We start from the raw sequence: 18,107 nt of genomic DNA on the forward strand, positions 1-18,107 counted from the left end.
ACTAGAAACACAAGGAATAGACATTAGATCAGTGTAAATCTGTGCTGTGGTCTAATGAGTCAAGGATGTTGGTACTAACCGCTTTGTATTTGTGAGACACAGAAAAGGTAAGCAGATAGTTTCTAGATGTGTAGTGCTCACCTTGAAGCACGGAGGGGAAGTTGTGATGGTTTAGAGTTGTTTGCTAGGCACTTGTGAACTATTCCAAATTCAAGGTACACTTACCCAGAGGAAAAGGGGGTTCTTTGAGGACTCTAACATAAATTCTTGTTTATTTTACACTTGTTTCTTTACTCCTTGTTTCTATGTGTCGCTTCATGGTTTTGCTGCCTTCAGCCTGAAACTACAATGTGCACATTCCAAAAAAGAAAACCATTGCATGAACAGGTGTGTCCAAGTGTTTGCCGGGTACTGTATGATGCCTCTCCTGTTTAAGTAGTATAAAATTACTTTGTTTTCTAAAGACAATATGCTTTCTAGAGATTTGGCAGTATGCTCTCACTCCTGCCCGCTGTGGTGGTCTCTGGTCAGGATGCGGCTACCTATGCAGGCAGGCGCTGTCTAATTCGGGGCATTGCAGTGAATATTGTGGTATATGGAGCAGATTCTTATCTGCTTAATACATGAGTATGCATTTAATTCATTTTAAAAAATCAAGATCTATTGCTTGTGAGTTTCATCAGTGTAAGTCCATTATTCTGGGTCTCTGCCATGGAGAAGTTATTGGTGTCCCATAAGTACATTTACATATGGACTAGATCTTTTATTAGAAAGCTATATGACATAGTCTTTGTCTCCCTTCCATTGCTTCAGCATGTACAGCCAAATGTATAATTCCAGATATGTGCACACTTGCCCAATATCTTGTGATTTACATCTAATCTTGATGAAATGTGTTGAGGATTTATACCCAGTCTAGTGCACAGATTGTTATTTGCCAGGATTGCTGGCAGCAATCATTGTGTTGAGGCAGACACATGGAGTCGGCAGTAAATGGATGCTACATAATAAACATCCTGCTGCTTTCCCTATGTAAGAAGGAAACCGCGATAACATCCAGGTTGTATCGCTGTGATATCAGCTGAAATAGAAACGAGTTATTTCTCAATGCCGTGCTTTGCCTGTCTAATATGCAATCACTCGAGATGGCTGTTTCAATGCATATTACTTTGTTTTTCTATTTTTCACTATCAAATGTTACTTTTCCCAGCTGGCATGCTGCTGTGCTATGACCTGCCTGTTCAGACGGACCGAGATGGCAGACCTATCAATCGCTTTCTTGCCAGCAGGGGCCGCAGTTACCAGCAGATGTTAACAGCCCTTATACATGAGGTATGGTTTACGTGCGAACAGTCAGATCAGTGGTGATCAGGCCTGGAACAGTTGACAGATTTTTACTGTTCATTTTCTCTCTTCATTGTACTAATCCAAAACTTTATTACAAAAAGGTACAAACGTTTTGAACTCATATTTTACAACTGGTAAGTCTGTTTTTATTTATTGAAGATTATACTTCTTAACAAGGTTACATCATTGAACAAAAGAATAACCAGCATTTTTCATTGCTCATTAATAGTGTGTATGGTGGCTCAATGGTTAGCAATGCTGCCCTGGGGTCCTGGGTTCAAATCCCACCAAGGACAGCATCTGCAAGGAGTTTGTATGTTCTCCTCATGTTTGTGTGGGTTTCCTCCGGGTTCTCCGGTTTCCTCCCATACTCCAAAGACATGGAGAATGGGGAATGTAGATCGTGAGCCCCAATGGGGAGAGTGCCGATAATGTCTATAAATTGTCTGACTTGTAAAGCGCTGTGGAATATGTTGGCGCTATATAAATAAAAAGATTATTATAAAAAAAAAATACTGTCTAGCAAAGTCAATCCTGTCCTTGACATGCCCTGGGTCTACACCCATGTCAGTCACCAAATATCACATACTTTATCATAGGAGACTACTCCTTATCGCCTGGGGACTAATGTGATTCGAAGGGGAATCGAACCTAGGCTTCCATACCTTTATCAATTTTTCGAGGAGCTTGTCTATTTTTATATACCACCCTCTCATAGGAAGCTGCAGTATTTACCAGGTTGACCCAGTGTGAAATCCGCAGGGGTCTTCTATACATCCATCTCATGGTGATAGTTTGCGAGCAAAAACCAGTGTTTCCCTGAGAAGAGTGTGAAGGTAGTGAGGCCAGTCTCATCAAGGATTTCTAATAAATGCCCCTTAGGGCAGAGTGGTGCAGAGTGTTGTATGATCTTGATGAGGATAGCTATGACCTCCTTCCAAAAGTCTGCAATGGGAGGGCAATACCACATCAGGTGTATAAAATCTGCTGCATCTTCCCTACACCTATGGCAATATGCAGTTGTAGATCTTGTATAACCTGCTATTGTCAGGTGGCATTGATTGCCTATATACATTTGGATTAGCTTGTTGTTGTTAGTGAAATATATTGTGGGGAGGTCAAGGCCTCGCTCCAATCCTCCTCTGACAGGGAGCTGCCCTCCATTTGGACTCCACCAACAATGATGACGAGGAGCATCTTCTGCTTGGTAACTCAGTGTATGAAAAAGAGATCAACCCCTTAGATCCCTGGCTCCTTAGAATCCTAATTAGGTGTATGAGTATATGAGAATTTCCAATGTCTGGCAACTGGGTATTTAGGGCAGGTCTTAGTTGCAAATACCTAAAGCAAGCGTGTTTGTGGACTTGATAGAGCTGTTGACCTTGATCAAAGGAAACCAGAATACCCTGGATATATACCTGTGCTAGTGTCTTGACCCCTAAGTTCGACCAGAACTGAGCATCTTGGGAATGTTGCAATTCGGGAAGAGCACTGTTATGCCATAAGGGGGACTCAGCTACTGTGTCCTTGAAATAAAAAATCTTTTTGGTGGCTCTCCACACTTGAGCTGTAAGTCTGTGAATTAACAAGAAGAAGGGCAAGTATTGCTCTGGTGACTAATAGACCCCCCACACACTCTGAAGACTCAAACAGTGTGCTAGGTGGTGTTCAAAATTAGGCAAATAATTATCTGCTATCCAGTGTTGTAAGAAGCAAAGTTGGCCAGCTAAGTAGTATAAATAGTAGTCCGGGAGTGCCACACCTGCCTCATCCCTGGGCCTCTGAAGAGCGGTCAATTTCAGTTTGTGTCTGAGCCCCATATGAAGGATGCCAAATGGAAGTTGATCATGGAAAAGACTTTTTGTTGGACTGTGGATGCTGAATGTTCCAGAACATATAGGAATTTAGGGAGAACTATCATTTTAATGACCTTGATTATCCCAGCTACTGACGACTTCCCATATTCTAGTTTTCTTCCACAGGTACGACAAAAGAGGGGATATATTTAAATCACAGAGTTGCATATGATTTCTTGCTATGTGTACACCTAGATATTTAAAGTTGAATACTATTCGTAGCCTGCAGAATTCATCCCTACTTTCCATCCCCTAGTGCTTAGAGGTAACAACACGGATTTCTGCCATTTTATTTTTAGACTGGACAACCGGCCATATTTCTCAATCAGATCCATTACCAAGGCAGTGTAACTCTTGGACTGTCTTTAAACAGGATTAAATCACCTGCATATAACCTGAAACGGTCCTCGCAGAAACCCACTTTTATCTCTTGATGCCCTACGTTCTGACAGATCCTGACAGCTTACGAGACATAAAACCATTAATAAGGACCTTGGCTTTCGGAGATCGATACAATACTGCAATCCATCTTCTGAAGCTTGGTCTAAAGGCAAATTGTCTAAGGGCCTTCTCAAGATAGGCCCGCTCGACCTAATCAAATGCCTTAGCAGCATACAGAGATGCGAAGGCACATCCTTATGTTTAGAGTCGTGCGATTTTATTTGTATCGGGTGCACAACCTTTTCGGGTCCAAGGGCTACATTGTCCGATTGAATTTCCAAGGGCCCCAAAAAAGCCTAAAGTGGTATTATAATCTGGACCATTTATAAAATATTGTAAGTACCTGCCATAAATGTCAGATGTATGCAAGTTACAGTTCCAGGAAATGAGGGGACCCGTTCTCGCCAATCTACTTTCTAGAAAGTACGAGAACATATACTTCTCTCTACTGTGCTTCATGCAAGTTGCTAAAATCTGTTTTACTCTTCCCCTATAAATACATTCAAGAGAGTCTTATTAGTGTATGGCCACCTGTCTTCAACTCCTTTCTGGAGTGCTACACAAGAGTCAGGAGATCCCAATTCTATTAATATTTGGGGGTTCCAGAGAGGGGCACATAGTGAACCATAGGTACTTGTCTATTCTTGCTATGCACTACACCACACCTCTTCTCTCTGGTAAGGAATATATAGAGGGTGAAATAAGTATTGAACATGTCACCAATTTTCTAATTAAATATATATTTCTAAAAGGTGTTATTGACATGAAATTCTCACCAGATGTCATTAACAACCCATCCAATCCACACAGGCAAAGAAATCAAACCATAGATGTCCATAAATTAAGTTATGTGTAATAATGAGAAATGTGGCCCCCATCTTAAGGTTGTGCACCCCTGATTTATATGAAGTAGTGATAACCAGGGTGTTTCCCATTAGACATGGTGAATGTAAAGCAGAACTCTTGTGGACAACTAGGAGTTCTAGTAGAATGAGATTGAATGATCAGAGGAGGGTGCTGCAAGATTGTCATTTGTAAGTGATGAGCGTAACGTAGGGCCATTATTTTACTTGACGTGCATTTATTGCTGTTTGATAAAAATATAAGGATTGAATTTTATAGATAGAGTAAAACACTTTAGTTGAGAAGAAATCATCTACACATATGCCCCAATCGTGTTAATTGGAGTAAATGAAATGACGGACTCCTATGGTGTACTAACGCCACTTGTACTTGGATTGTAACAATGTGCATTGCTTTCCCTTTTTTTTATGCAGGTAAATATCCAGTCCTCTGAATGGCATCGATCAATCCTGCTTCCACAATCTTGGCTTGGCTTTATGACAAGGACCTACCATGCTGTACTACAGGTAGGTTGAAAAACACAGCATCCGGGTTCAGTATTTTAAATAGGAGGCAGGTCACCTGTCATTTAAGCCCAGATTGATGACGATGAGGCCAGAGCACCAAAAAAAGACCCTCCCAGAGGCCTGCCCCAGAGCACGATCATCTCATGAACTCAAAACTAGAGATGAGCGTTGTTCTACTCGAACTGTTCGCCAATCTCAAATTCGAGCTGTTTTGGGCGGTGTTCGAGCCGGTCGGCGAACACGAACAATTTGAGAAAAATTCGGCTGTTCGAGGTTATGTTCGATAACTGTTCGTGCACCAAAATCATAACTGGATTTTTTCTCAGTAATGATGAAAATTAATGTTAATACGCAGTTTGAGTGTACAGCGGGGCGGGGGGAGGGGCAGGGGATGGATCTCTGCAGGAACAATGAAGATCTCCATTTTTTTTTCTCTTTCCCGCATTTGCAGTGGGGAGGTGCAATCTGTCAGCCTATCAGCAGCGCACACACGGAGCGAAGTGCTTTTTTTCACACAAGCAAGGGCATGTGTGATTGGCAGTGTATGTCACATGTCCTTGCCCTATAAGACCAAGCCATTTTCCCCGTCGCCACCATTTTCTCACTGCTGCAGCTGCGTGTTAGACGGCACCGCTGTTGCTGTGTGTGCTATACCTTGTTAATTTCAAGCCAATTTTCGCACAAATATACAGATAGCTTGGGAGTAGGGAATAGTTGTGATTGCAGTCCTTTTAAGGACTAGGTTACAGCATTTCCTACGACTTTTATCAGGGAGGTCTGTGCTCTTAAATAGATAGGTTGTGGGAGTAAAGACTAATTGTAATTGGAGTCCTTTTCAGGACTAGGTTACATCAGTTCCTATCAGTTTTTGCCAGGCAGGTCTGTGCCAGTGCTGTGCAAGTTTTTTTCACAGCATTTGGCTGAATCTAGCAAAGCTAATCCTTTTTGGCCTATTGCAGAGTGTGTTAGTCAGTGGAGTAGCCTATCTGTGTTGCAAGATATACCACCTGTGTATAGAATACCAATTTTTTTACTGCACCTAGTGAAGTAAAATCTTTTGGGCATAGCATCATTCTATTAGTCCATCTATACTGACCTCCATCAGGTTGCAAACTGAATATAATTTTTTTCTGCATCTAGCTCTGAAAAAATATTTGGGCTTCTAGCGGTGTGTGGGACTTGGTCTATTAGTCCATCTATACTGACCTCCATCAGGTTGCAAATTAAAAATAATTTTTTTCTGCATCTAGCTCTGAAAAAATATTTGGGCTTCTAGCAGTGTGTGGGACTTGGTCTATTAGTCCATCTATACTGACCTCCATCAGGTTGCAAATTAAAAATAATTTTCTTCTGCATCTAGCTCTGAAAAAATATTTGGGCTTCTAGCAGTGTGTGGGACTTGGTCTATTAGTCCATCTATACTGACCTCCATCAGGTTGCAAATTAAAAATAATTTTTTTCTGCATCTAGCTCTGAAAAAATATTTGGGCTTCTAGCAGTGTGTGGGACTTGGTCTATTAGTCCATCTATACTGACCTCCATCAGGTTGCAAATTAAAAATAATTTTTTTCTGCATCTAGCTCTGAAAAAATATTTGGGCTTCTAGCGGTGTGTGGGACTTGGTCTATTAGTCCATCTATACTGACCTCCATCAGGTTGCAAATTAAAAATAATTTTTTTCTGCATCTAGCTCTGAAAAAATATTTGGGCTTCTAGCAGTGTGTGGGACTTGGTCTATTAGTCCATCTATACTGACCTCCATCAGGTTGCAAATTAAAAATAATTTTTTTCTGCATCTAGCTCTGAAAAAATATTTGGGCTTCTAGCAGTGTGTGGGACTTGGTCTATTAGTCCATCTATACTGACCTCCATCAGGTTGCAAATTAAAAATAATTTTTTTCTGCATCTAGCTCTGAAAAAATATTTGGGCTTCTAGCAGTGTGTGGGACTTGGTCTATTAGTCCATCTATACTGACCTCCATCAGGTTGCAAATTAAAAATAATTTTTTTCTTCATTTAGCTCTGAAAAAATATTTGGGCTTCTAGCAGTGTGTGGGACTTGTTCTATTAGTCCTTCTATACTGACCTCCAGCAGGTTGCAAATTGAATATAATTTTTTTCTGCATCTAGCTCTGAAAAAATAGTTGGGCTTCTAGCGGTGTGTGGGACTTGGTCTATTAGTCCATCTATACTGACCTCCATCAGGTTGCAAATTAAAAATAATTTTTTTCTGCATCTAGCTCTGAAAAAATATTTGGGCTTCTAGCTGTGTGTGGGACTTGGTCTATTAGTCCATCTATACTGACCTCCATCAGGTTGCAAATTAAAAATAATTTTTTTCTGCATCTAGCTCTGAAAAAATATTTGGGCTTCTAGCTGTGTGTGGGACTTGGTCTATTAGTCCATCTATACTGACCTCCATCAGGTTGCAAATTAAAAATAATTTTTATCTGCATCTACAGTACCTCTGAAAAAATATTTGGGCTTCTAGCAGTGTGTGGGACTATTTGTGTTAGTCCATCTATACTGACCTCCATCAGGTTGCAAATTCAAAATAATTTTTTTCTGCATCTAACCCAGCCAATAGTTTTGGCCTAATACCACAGTTTGGCCACTCAGCTCTGCTCGGTTACCATCCATTGTTTTTTTGTGCAAACAACTCCAGAGTTGTGAATTAGTTAACCACCAAAATGAGTGGAAAAAGGCCTGCTGCTGGTGGAAAGGGGAATAGGCGTGTTGGGAAGGGGAAAAAAGGTTGTGTCCGTGGGGTAGGTGTTAAAGCAACAGTAACATCTGCAGAAGAAAGACCATCTTCCAGCCAAACTAAAATGTCTACTTCTTTTAGCGGACAATGTGATAAGATCCCTTTCTTACGGCCACGCCAATCGCTACAAATTCCAGATGAGGCACAAAAACAGCAGGTGCTTCAACGGATATCAAGTGCTCCTTTAAGTGGTCTCTCCTCCACATCAACTTCAACATCACAAATACTCCAGTCCTCAAAGGTGTCACCCAAATCGCACTTGCTTCCTCACAGCTCCCAAATCTCCAGCTGCCCGTCTGAGTATGAGGTAGAACAGATGGTTGAGTCTGCAGAGCTGTTTACTCATACTATAGCCTGGGAATCAGAGGTCGACTCCAGCGCTTCTGTGAATCCAGACGAGGAAATGATCTGCACTGATGCCCAGAATCTTTATGAGTCGGATCCAGGACCAGACGCAGAAGGTTCTGACCATAATGTAGACCCTCATTCCCAAACTGTAACTCCTGTTGGTGGAGACAATGAGGAAGACGATGATAAGACTCAAATACCTGATTGGAGCGACAACTTTAGTTTTTTGTCAGGGCAGGAACAGGTTGGCTCTGAGGACGACGGGTGTGATAACGCACAGGGTGATGATGATGAGGTCGGAGATCCCACTTACTGTCAACCCACAGTCAGCCAAGAGATGAGGTCAGCAGAGGAGGTGGAGGAAGATGCTAGTGACGACGAGGTCAGGTTGCGCCTTCCTGGACAGAGACGTAGTACTGGAAGCACGTCAACAACTGCATCCTCAAACACAACTCTGCCTCTCACCACAAGTCGTGGTGGCTCTTCAGGTCGCATGGGTGCTAAGCCTTGCATAGCCTGGGCATTTTTTCAGATCGATAAAGATGACCCAACTCGTGTTATCTGTAACATTTGTCAGCAAAAGCTAAGTAGAGGCCAAAAAATACATAGTTTGAGTACTTCATGCATGAACCGGCACATGGACATGAAGCATAAGTTGCAGTGGGAAGCTCAGTGTGCTACAATGCGGCCTAGCCGGCCGGGCCAATCACCGTCTGCCATATCTTGTGCATCCGCGGCCTCTTCATCCTCTGTGACTGGGGGGACAGCAGTCACACCTGTTTTGGGGCGTAGACCTGCCACCTCTTTACCCGCAACAGCCAGCGTGATTGGCAGGTCATCATTTTCTTTGGAGGTGGTAACACCAGCTGGTGTTGAGCGCTGTCCGACATCGATAGCACCACCTTTGGATCAAGGCAACCTAACATGTCCGCCTGCATCTTCCTCACAGACCGGCAGTTTGCCGGGGACACCCTTATCAACCCCGTCTAAGCACAATAGCCAGCCCTCGGTCCCTCAGATGTGGACAAGTAAAAGACCATTTCCTCCTAGCCATGAGAAAGCTAAGAGGTTGAATTTCACCATCTGCAAGCTCTTGGCTACAGAAATGCTGCCTTTCCGCCTGGTGGACACAGAGGATTTTCGAGACCTTATGTCCGTCGCAGTGCCCCAGTACCAGATGCCCAGTCGGCACTACTTCTCAAAGAAAGGTGTGCCTGCGCTCCACCAGCATGTCGCACACAACATCACCGCTTCTTTGAGAAACTCTGTGTGTGACAGGGTGCATTTCACCACAGACACTTGGACGAGTAGGCATGGACAGGGGCGTTACATGTCGCTGACTGGGCACTGGGTAACTATGGTGACAGCAGGACAAGGGGCTGCTGTCCAAGTCTTGCCGTCCCCACGAGTTGTGCGTCAATCCTCTTTATGTCAAAGTTCCTCCACTGCTTCTGCCTCCTCAACCTCCTCTCGGTCTTCCACCTGCACCCAAAGCCTGTCTGGTCATGCCACAAGCTTTCTAACTGCGCAGAAGGGATCCTGCACACCTCCTTACTATGCTGGCAGTAGGGCTCAACGTCATCAGGCGGTTTTTACATTGAAATGTCTGGGAAATGTGAGTCACATAGCTGAGGAGTTGTGGTCAGCTCTGGAGAACCAATTTCATGAATGGTTGTCTCCACTGGACCTGAAACCAGGGAAGGCCGTGTGCGACAATGCTGCAAACCTGGGTGCGTCCCTTCGCCGGGGCAATGTCACACACGTGCCTTGTATGGCTCACGTGTTGAACCTGGTTGTCCAGCAATTTTTAGCCCACTATCCCAGACTAGATGGCCTTCTGCAGAGGGCACGGTCGCTGTGTGCTCACTTCCGCCGTTCGCATCCCGCAGCTCAGCGACTTACATCTCTACAGAAGTCGTTGGGCCTGCCACTTCACCGGCTAAAATGCGATGTGCCTACCCGGTGGAATTCAACTCTGCACATGTTGCAGCGACTGTGGCAGCACCGACAAGCCCTGGTGCAATACGTTCTGACGTATAGCCTGGGCCAACGAGATTCAAAGGTGGGGCAAATCACGCTGGAGGAGTGGTCTCAGATCAGGGACCTATGCACCCTTCTGCACAGTTTTGAAATGGCGACGAAGATGTTTAGTGCTGACGATGCCATTATCAGCATGACTATTCCGGTGATTTACATGCTGGAGCACATGTTAAACAGAATTCGGAGTCAGGTGGTGGCACAAGAGGAGGTGGAGGAAGTAGAGGAGGAGGAGTTGTATGCGGAAGGGCTAACATCTGCAAGGTCCAGACGGTCGGCAGCACCAAGGCGGCAGGCATGTGAGGGTGGGGGAGATGGTTTTACCAGGGCGCATGGTAGCAGCCAAACTAGTGAGGAAGGTGCAGGAGCCCAGGAAGAAGTGGAGGACGAACTGATGGAAGACTCATCAGATGAGGGAGACCTTGATCACATTTCTGTTGTGCGATGTTGGGGGGAGAGGACAGAGGAAGGAAGCATGATTGTTACCTCGCCACCAACACAACAGGGACTTGGTGCTCCTGGATGCGCAACACACATGAGTGCCTTCTTGCTGCACTACCTGCAACATGACCCTCGAATTGTGAGAATTAGAAATAATCCTGACTACTGGGTTGCCACACTGTTAGATCCCCGGTACAAAAGTAAATTTGCAGAAATTATTCCTGCCATAGAAAGGGATGCACGCATGCAGGAGTATCAGCAGAGACTGTTGCAGAATCTTACATGTGCTTTTCCACAAAATACCAGTGGTGCACGTAGTGAATCTCACAGTTCCAACTTGCCAACCGTGGGACCGTCAAGTGTTCAGCACTCAAACCGTAACAGAACCACAGTATCTGCTGGTAACATCAATTTTGCGGAATCATTTCACCACTTTTTTAGCCCATCCTTTGCAAGGCCACAGGAGACAAGAAGTCTGACACATAGTCAACGCCTAGAGACGATGGTACAGGAGTATCTCCAAGTAAACATTGAAGCCACGACTGTGTCACTGGACCCTTGCTCTTTTTGGGCTTCCAATCTGGATAAATGGCCGGAGCTAGCCACTTACGCCTTGGAGATCTTGTCATGCCCCGCAGCCAGCGTTCTGTCTGAACGTGTGTTCAGCGCTGCTGGTGGTGTGCTGACAGATAAGCGCACGCGGCTCTCCACTGATAATGTAGACAGACTCACGTTCATAAAGATGAACAAATCATGGATCCGAAACGACTTTTCTACCCCTGTGTCATCCTGGGGAGAGTAAAAGCTTGATGATTGGTTAAAATCACCCTACCAACCGTTTTAAGCTTTCAAATTACTAATCATGTTTATCTGTATCTTGACTGGAAAATAATTTGGGCTTTGTAGCAGTGTGCAGCACTGATCCTATTAGGCCATCTATTCTAAAGCTTCACCAGATTTAAAATTAAAAATAATTTTTAGCTGCATCTAGCCCGGAAAATAATTTTGGGGCTCCGAGATGCGCAAGGCACATAAGTGCCTTCTTGCTGCACTACCTGCAGCATGACCCTCATATTGTCAGAATTCGAAGTAATCATGACTACTGGGTTGCCACACTCTTAGATCCCCCAAACTTTTCGATCAACCTTTTCATTTTAATAAAGACCAAAAAAATGGTCATTTTTGAAATTATAAGCATTAGCAGGTTGTTAGAAACTGAAATCAAACAGTTTTCAACTCAAAACTTTATTCTAGGTGATGTTACATTTTCACATAGGACCCCTTGTTCGAAAGGAGCTTCTGAACTCTCTGGTCCATTGAATTTGTCAGGTTTTGGATGGTTTCTGCTTCAATTGTTTTGCATGAGGACAGAATACCCTCCCAGAGCTGTTGCTTAGATGTGAACTGCCTCCCGCCATCATAGACACTCCTTTTAATGATGCTCCAAAGGTTCTGAATGGGGTAGAGGTCAGGGGAGCATGGGGGTCACACCATAAGTTTGTCCCCTTTTATGCCCATATCAGCCAGAGATGCAGATGTTTTATGTGCAGCATGAGATGGTGCATTATCATGCAGAAAAATGATCTTGCTGTGAAATACACGGTTCTTCTTCTTGAACCATGGCAGGAAGTGCTGTTTGAGAAAATCCACATACATTATGGAGTTCATCTTTAGCGCCTTCAGGGATCCTAAAGGGGCCGACAATCTCTCTCCCCATGATTCCAGCCCAAAACATTACTCCACCTCCTCCTTGTTGGCGCTGTAGCCGTGTTTGCGTGGGGTGTCCATCAACCAGCCATCCTCCACTCCATCCATCTGGACCATCGAGCGCTGCACGGCACTCATCCGTGAACAAAACAGTTTTGAAATCAGTCTTCATGTAATGTTTGGCCCACTGGAGCCGTTTCTGCTTGTGTGAAGTGGATAGAGGAGGTCGACAGGATGGCGCATGCACAGCTGCAAACCTCTGAAGGACCCTGCATCTTGTTGTTCGGGGGACGTTGGAGGCACAAGCAGCTTCAAAAACTTGTCTGCTGCTATGACAAGGCTTTTTTGCCGCTGCTCTTTCAACCTGACGTAATTGCCTGTAGGAAAGAGTCCTCAATTTGCCCTTATCAGCACGCACACGTGTGTACTGTGAATCCGCTACATACTTCTTGATTGCCAGGACACTTCATCCTGATCATCGCACAATGTTGATTGTAGTCATGCCTTGACCTAAACACTCCACAATTTGTTGCTTCTCAGCAGCCGACACATCCTTTTTCTTTCCCATTTTGGCAGAAAATGTAGGCTGCTTAATAATGTGAGAGAGCCTTCTTAAGTAGTCTTGCCTTTCATTGGACACACCTGCCAAACTAATTAGCACAGGTGTCTGCAATTGCTTACAGTGATATAAAGAGCCCTGACACACATCACCATCAATGAGTTTAACTGACAAACAAACAAATTCTTCCCTTATCACTCCTAAACACTTTTTGTATAATAATTTGGAACGCAGTGTACATGTGCTTTTCCACAAAACACCAGTGGTTCACGTAGTGAATCTTACAGTTCTAACTTGCCAACCGTGGTCTGTATGGAGTTGTTCAATAAAGGGCCCAAAATTAAGATAACATAGATGGGAGAGGTCTCTATGAATAGGAATTCCTAAGTATTTGATACCCTGTGAGGGCCAGGCAAAGGGAAAGTTGGACTGGATGGAATCCTATATGGATTTGGGGAGGGAGACATCGAGGGCCTCAGACTTCGCTGCATTGATTTTAAAATTTTACCATGTAACAAAGTGATCTATTTCAGCCATAACAGCATGGATGGATATATGTGATTGAGTGATATATACTAGGACATCATCAGCAAATAGAGAGCACTTGTACTCGGTGCCTCCCACCTCAATCCACCTAATATTGGGGTTATGGCGAATTGATGAGAGCAGGTGCTCCGTCACTAGGATGTATAAGAGAGGGGACAGAGGACATCACTGCCTTGTCCCATTGGTGATTGTGAAAGGTGATGAAAATGTTCTGACGCACCCCCTGGGCCTTGGGACACCCGGAGCCGGACCCTTTTTGGTGGATGCTGGTGGTTGTAGTCTTCGTGGCGGCGACCCAGTTCCGTGGCTCAGGGCGGTCAAACCAGTGGCGGAACTATTTATGTGGTTTTCATGTTTAAATGTCCGACTACGCCACCCGTGGATTGCGGTCAGAGTGAACCGCCGCTACAGGGCAGACCACTGAGGCTGGTGTTGTGGGTGCAGCAGAGCGTAGCATAACTCCCCACGGGAGGAGTATAGCCTCAGGGCAGTGTATGCGGAGGATGGGGGTGATGGTGCAGGGCAGCAGCAGTAATGACACGGAGTCAGTGATGCAGTCCAGGGCCTTTACTCACAGTTCTTATTATCCAGACCACGTCTGCAGGTAACGGCTGCCCACGTCGTACTGTGCTCACCAGGTGAGGGGCTCAGACAACTCCCAGATAACTTTGGAGCACTTCACAGGACCCCCTTTGTGTGTCCTTTGTCTGGCCTTTCTTACCAACACTTCTGTCCGGCTGCCTCGGGCCTCCTCTTGGTAAACTTGGCGCCAGTTTCCCTGACCCTATGTGGTGCCTTCCTAGCGGGTGTAGCGAGGGGCTGCGCCACATAAAATGTCAGAGCCTCCGGTTTCTAGCTGAGGGTCGTTTCCTGCCTCCACTAGTTCGGGGACCGGTCTCCCCCTTTGGCCTGACCCCTCCACGCAGGTGGATTCGGGCGTGCGGTGGCGACTCGCCCGTCCGCACCCCTGGGATCCCTTCATTCCTCGTTCCTGGAGCCTTCTCCGCTCCTCTTCCTTCCTTCTCCCTCTTCCAGGCCTGGGCCTCTGTTACTAGGCCCGCCTCCGGAGCAGAGCTCATGCAGAGCCCCTGCTCCCTGCCACTTCTGCTCAGACTTCTCTGCACTGAACTAAGATGGTGCCCACCTTTTATACTCCCTTCTCAATGCACCCAGGAACTGCTTCCTCCCTGCTCCTGCACTACAGGGTTCCCCTTCCTCAGTGTTCCCTCCCCCCACTCCAGCCAGGGACAGGGACTGTCGTGCCCATCTCAGGGGCATATTGGTCGCCCTGCCCCACGGCAATGTGGTGTAATGCATGCAGGTGTCGGGTCCTGATCCACACTCCATCCTTACCTGAGAGTGAGATATCACACCTCTGGGTGAGGTGCAATACGTCTTTAGCAACCGAGCCCTCAGGGTGCTACAGTTCCATTTATCTTCAGCCTAGGTGACGTATTGCGATACAGGGCCGTGATTTTGGCTATAAAAGGGTCCCCTAGACCCCTACCCCAAGCTTTTTAAGAGAATCATATATGGCGTGCCAGGAGACTCTATGGAATGCTTTCTCAGCATCCAACGAGAGTATCTGATTACAAATTTTTAACTGCATCTAGCCCAGGAAATACTTTGTGCCTAGTAGCAGTGTCTGCTAGTAAGCGGATTATCCCGGCTGTTAAGCAAGCTGCACCACCTGTAGTTTAGACACTTAATTTTTTCAAAGGAAATGCTTCGGGACCATGGGATACTTAGTGAAGAGCATCAGGAGGCACCCCAAGGCATAGGGGCTGGGACTGGCAGTAGGATGCCTTGCGGTGGACAGCCGAGCTCGATCCTTATAAAAGCTTTTTAACTGCAGCAGCTTTAGTGGACGCTACTGGAGCTGGAATTACCGCGGCTGCTGGCATGAGACTTGCCCTCCAATAGATCCTTGTAAATGGATTTAAAGTGTATTCATTCAAATTAGAGAGACAATTTAAATTAAAAAGCTTAGAGCTGCCTCCACCACAGGGGGGCTCGCTCGACCCACCAGCGGACAGGCACCAGTATTGGGAGAGGGGGGCTGGCCGTCAGGGTTCACCGCGGCTCTGGCACAAACCCGGCGACACGGAGGTGGCACGGGCAGGAGCGGACTGGCCGTGTCGGCTTCTCACTTTTTGGATTTTAGAAGGGCATGACATGCCTATATCTGTGTCTCCCCCTCCTTTTACTCCTCCACCTCTTTTATTTTCGCATGACTATATGTACTTGTCACTTTTCCATGTGTTAGTTATGTCTTCTGAGCAGTTTGTCAGCTTTTGGACACCTTTGAAGGTGTTTTCTATGTGTTTCTATGTGTTTTTGTTTGCCTGCCATTGGTTTTAACGGTGTTCGAAGGTGTTCGACGAACAGTTCGACGAACAGTTCGGCGAACACACGGGTGTTCGACGAACCAAACCGAACTCGAACACTACGGGGGTGGCTCAACACTACTCAAAACTGCAAACACTGATTAAGCAACAACCACAAGATGGATTTTTTCAACCCAGGTATCATTTTAATCAGTGTAACGGCGCCAATCTGACACTGCCTGTAGTTTACTTAGCAAAATCCTGATGACAGGTTTCTTTTAAGTATCAGTTTATTAATCTTTTGAGATCTAATGTTTCCTTTGATATTTGTAGGGCAGACAAGCTGAGCTGGAGATGCAATTGAAGCATGGAAAAGATGACCCCCAAGAACTTCAGTATAAGACATTTACAGCATGGCTATGGTAAAAAACGACATGAATGGGAATTAACAGTCCTAATAATAAGGGTATAGTTTAGGCTCCGTTTACACCTTGTGTGCACCTTGTGTGTACTGTACATTTTTTATTTAACAGTGCCGTTGATTACTGTACTCAGCAGTGAGAACAAAAAAAATTGTTTGCTCATTCCACCCAAAAATGTGCCATAAGGCATATGCGATCACATTATGGCTCATTGTATACGACAATTGAACATAGTCTTGAAGTGACCCTTCACCTTGTGACTGAACATTTTACATGTTTAAGTACTCTACTTGTGACCTCTGTTTTCCTCCCTTTTCCCCCCAATGCTTCGGTCAGCATACCGTTCCTCCTGCTTCCAAGATGGCTGTCCCAGTGAGAGTTTAGTGGTCAATCTAACTCACTCCTTCCCTTTACTGCGGGATCAGAAAGCCAGGCAAGGCAAGAGAGGCAAGGTTTAGACCCATCACTGCACACCCTGTGCCACTGTGGCGTCCGTATTAGATGCAAAATGAAAGGAGTACCCATCTGAAGACGGTAGGAGGCAAACGGAGGGCACCAGTTAGAGTGAGTAAACATAAGAAATATATAGTCAGTTTTCAGTCACTTGACCTCTCCTGAATATTTAGTTCCTACTATTACATGGCCAGGGGCCCATATGATCAGTTACTCAGGGAGTCCAGCAATAGCCTTATATTATTATTATTTAGTATTATAGCGACATTTATTCCATGGCGCTTTACATGTGAAAAGGGGTATACATAATAAAAACAAGTACAATAATCTTAGACAATATAAGTTGCTGCCTGGCACAGGAGGAGAGAGGACTCTGCCCGGGAGGGCTCACATTATATCTGTACAGTTGCGAATACTAAAGTCAGATGACAGCAAGTAACTAAAACTGGACAAAGCTTTGTCATTGGATATACACAGTAGGGTTAAAAAGATAAATTATCTCAGATTAACAGTAATATGACGGCAAATGAAGGCAACAAGTACGGTATATCATCGCTTTTTTCACATTTGGTGAGAATATCACATATTTAACACTTAAGCTGCACCATGATTGGTTTTCTGCAGTTGACATTTGTTGGCTTTATTACTCTGACTAAAACTTAAATTGAGTAGAATCTATTTAACTCCATCTTGTTCGCTTGTTTTTTTATTAGCTTTTTCAAGCATTTTAGTTCTTTTGACATGACTGTTTTAGTACTTACTTTGATCGATCCCAGGGTAATAGCATTTTTGGAGCATCTTTTCCCCAAAAAATATTGTGTGTTGTTGTGCTGTCTGTTACGATTCCTGAATACTTGTCACACTGGGTATGGGGAGAACCCAGGATATAACGACAGGAAAAGGGAAGGGTGCCCTACAAGAAGGGAGTGGAGACCCCTAAACAACTCAAAGGACAAACCCTGACTCCCCTAAGGACTCTATATAGGTTCTATCGCTGAGCAGGAAACCTGGCCCTAGCTGACCCTAAAGCTAGATAGGGAATGGGAGGGATGAGCCCTAGTCAGTCCCACTGCAAACTAAAGTACACACAAAGGAAACAAACAAGGGAATACACTTAGCTTCAAGATGACACCGGAGAGAACACGGCAACAATCCACAAAGGAGCTCCAAGAAAATTTTAGCCGACTACTAAAATTCCAGGCCTGAATAGATAAGAATCACTCTATCACCAGTAACTCTCTGGAGAAACGGAGTGTATTTAAGGATACAGCAAGGGTGTGCTAATTAGCAGGAGAAGGTGAGGATCACCGCTGGGTCTTAAATATATAGTCCCCAAGCAAGGTGAGGGTCACCTCTGGGTCCTAAAGCTAGAGGTATCATGAAAGGATGAGAAAGATGTTTGCAAGACTACACGCAGCGACCTTCTACAGCCAGACCCCGTATGACTGGCTGTCAAACCTGACACACCCATGACAGTACCCCCCCTTCT

The 18,107-nt window shown here is 44.9% G+C and overlaps 1 protein-coding gene across 2 annotated transcripts in view; it reads left to right on the forward strand.

The window, feature by feature from the left end:
* FOCAD (focadhesin) overlaps positions 1-18,107 on the forward strand; it is a 272,768-nt gene that overhangs the window by 173,325 nt on the left and 81,336 nt on the right. For both annotated transcript variants that reach the window (XM_073666136.1, XM_073666149.1), the window contains exons 21-23: positions 1,211-1,332; positions 4,922-5,014; positions 16,077-16,165. In XM_073666136.1, coding sequence (XP_073522237.1) covers positions 1,211-1,332; positions 4,922-5,014; positions 16,077-16,165 — 304 coding nt within the window. The remainder of the gene's footprint in view (positions 1-1,210; positions 1,333-4,921; positions 5,015-16,076; positions 16,166-18,107) is intronic.

The sequence above is a fragment of the Phyllobates terribilis genome, unplaced genomic scaffold (genome assembly GCF_046119375.1).
Source record: "Phyllobates terribilis strain yellow unplaced genomic scaffold, ASM4611937v1 Scaffold_1__5_contigs__length_1240528914, whole genome shotgun sequence".
NCBI classification, from domain to species: domain Eukaryota; kingdom Metazoa; phylum Chordata; class Amphibia; order Anura; family Dendrobatidae; genus Phyllobates; species Phyllobates terribilis.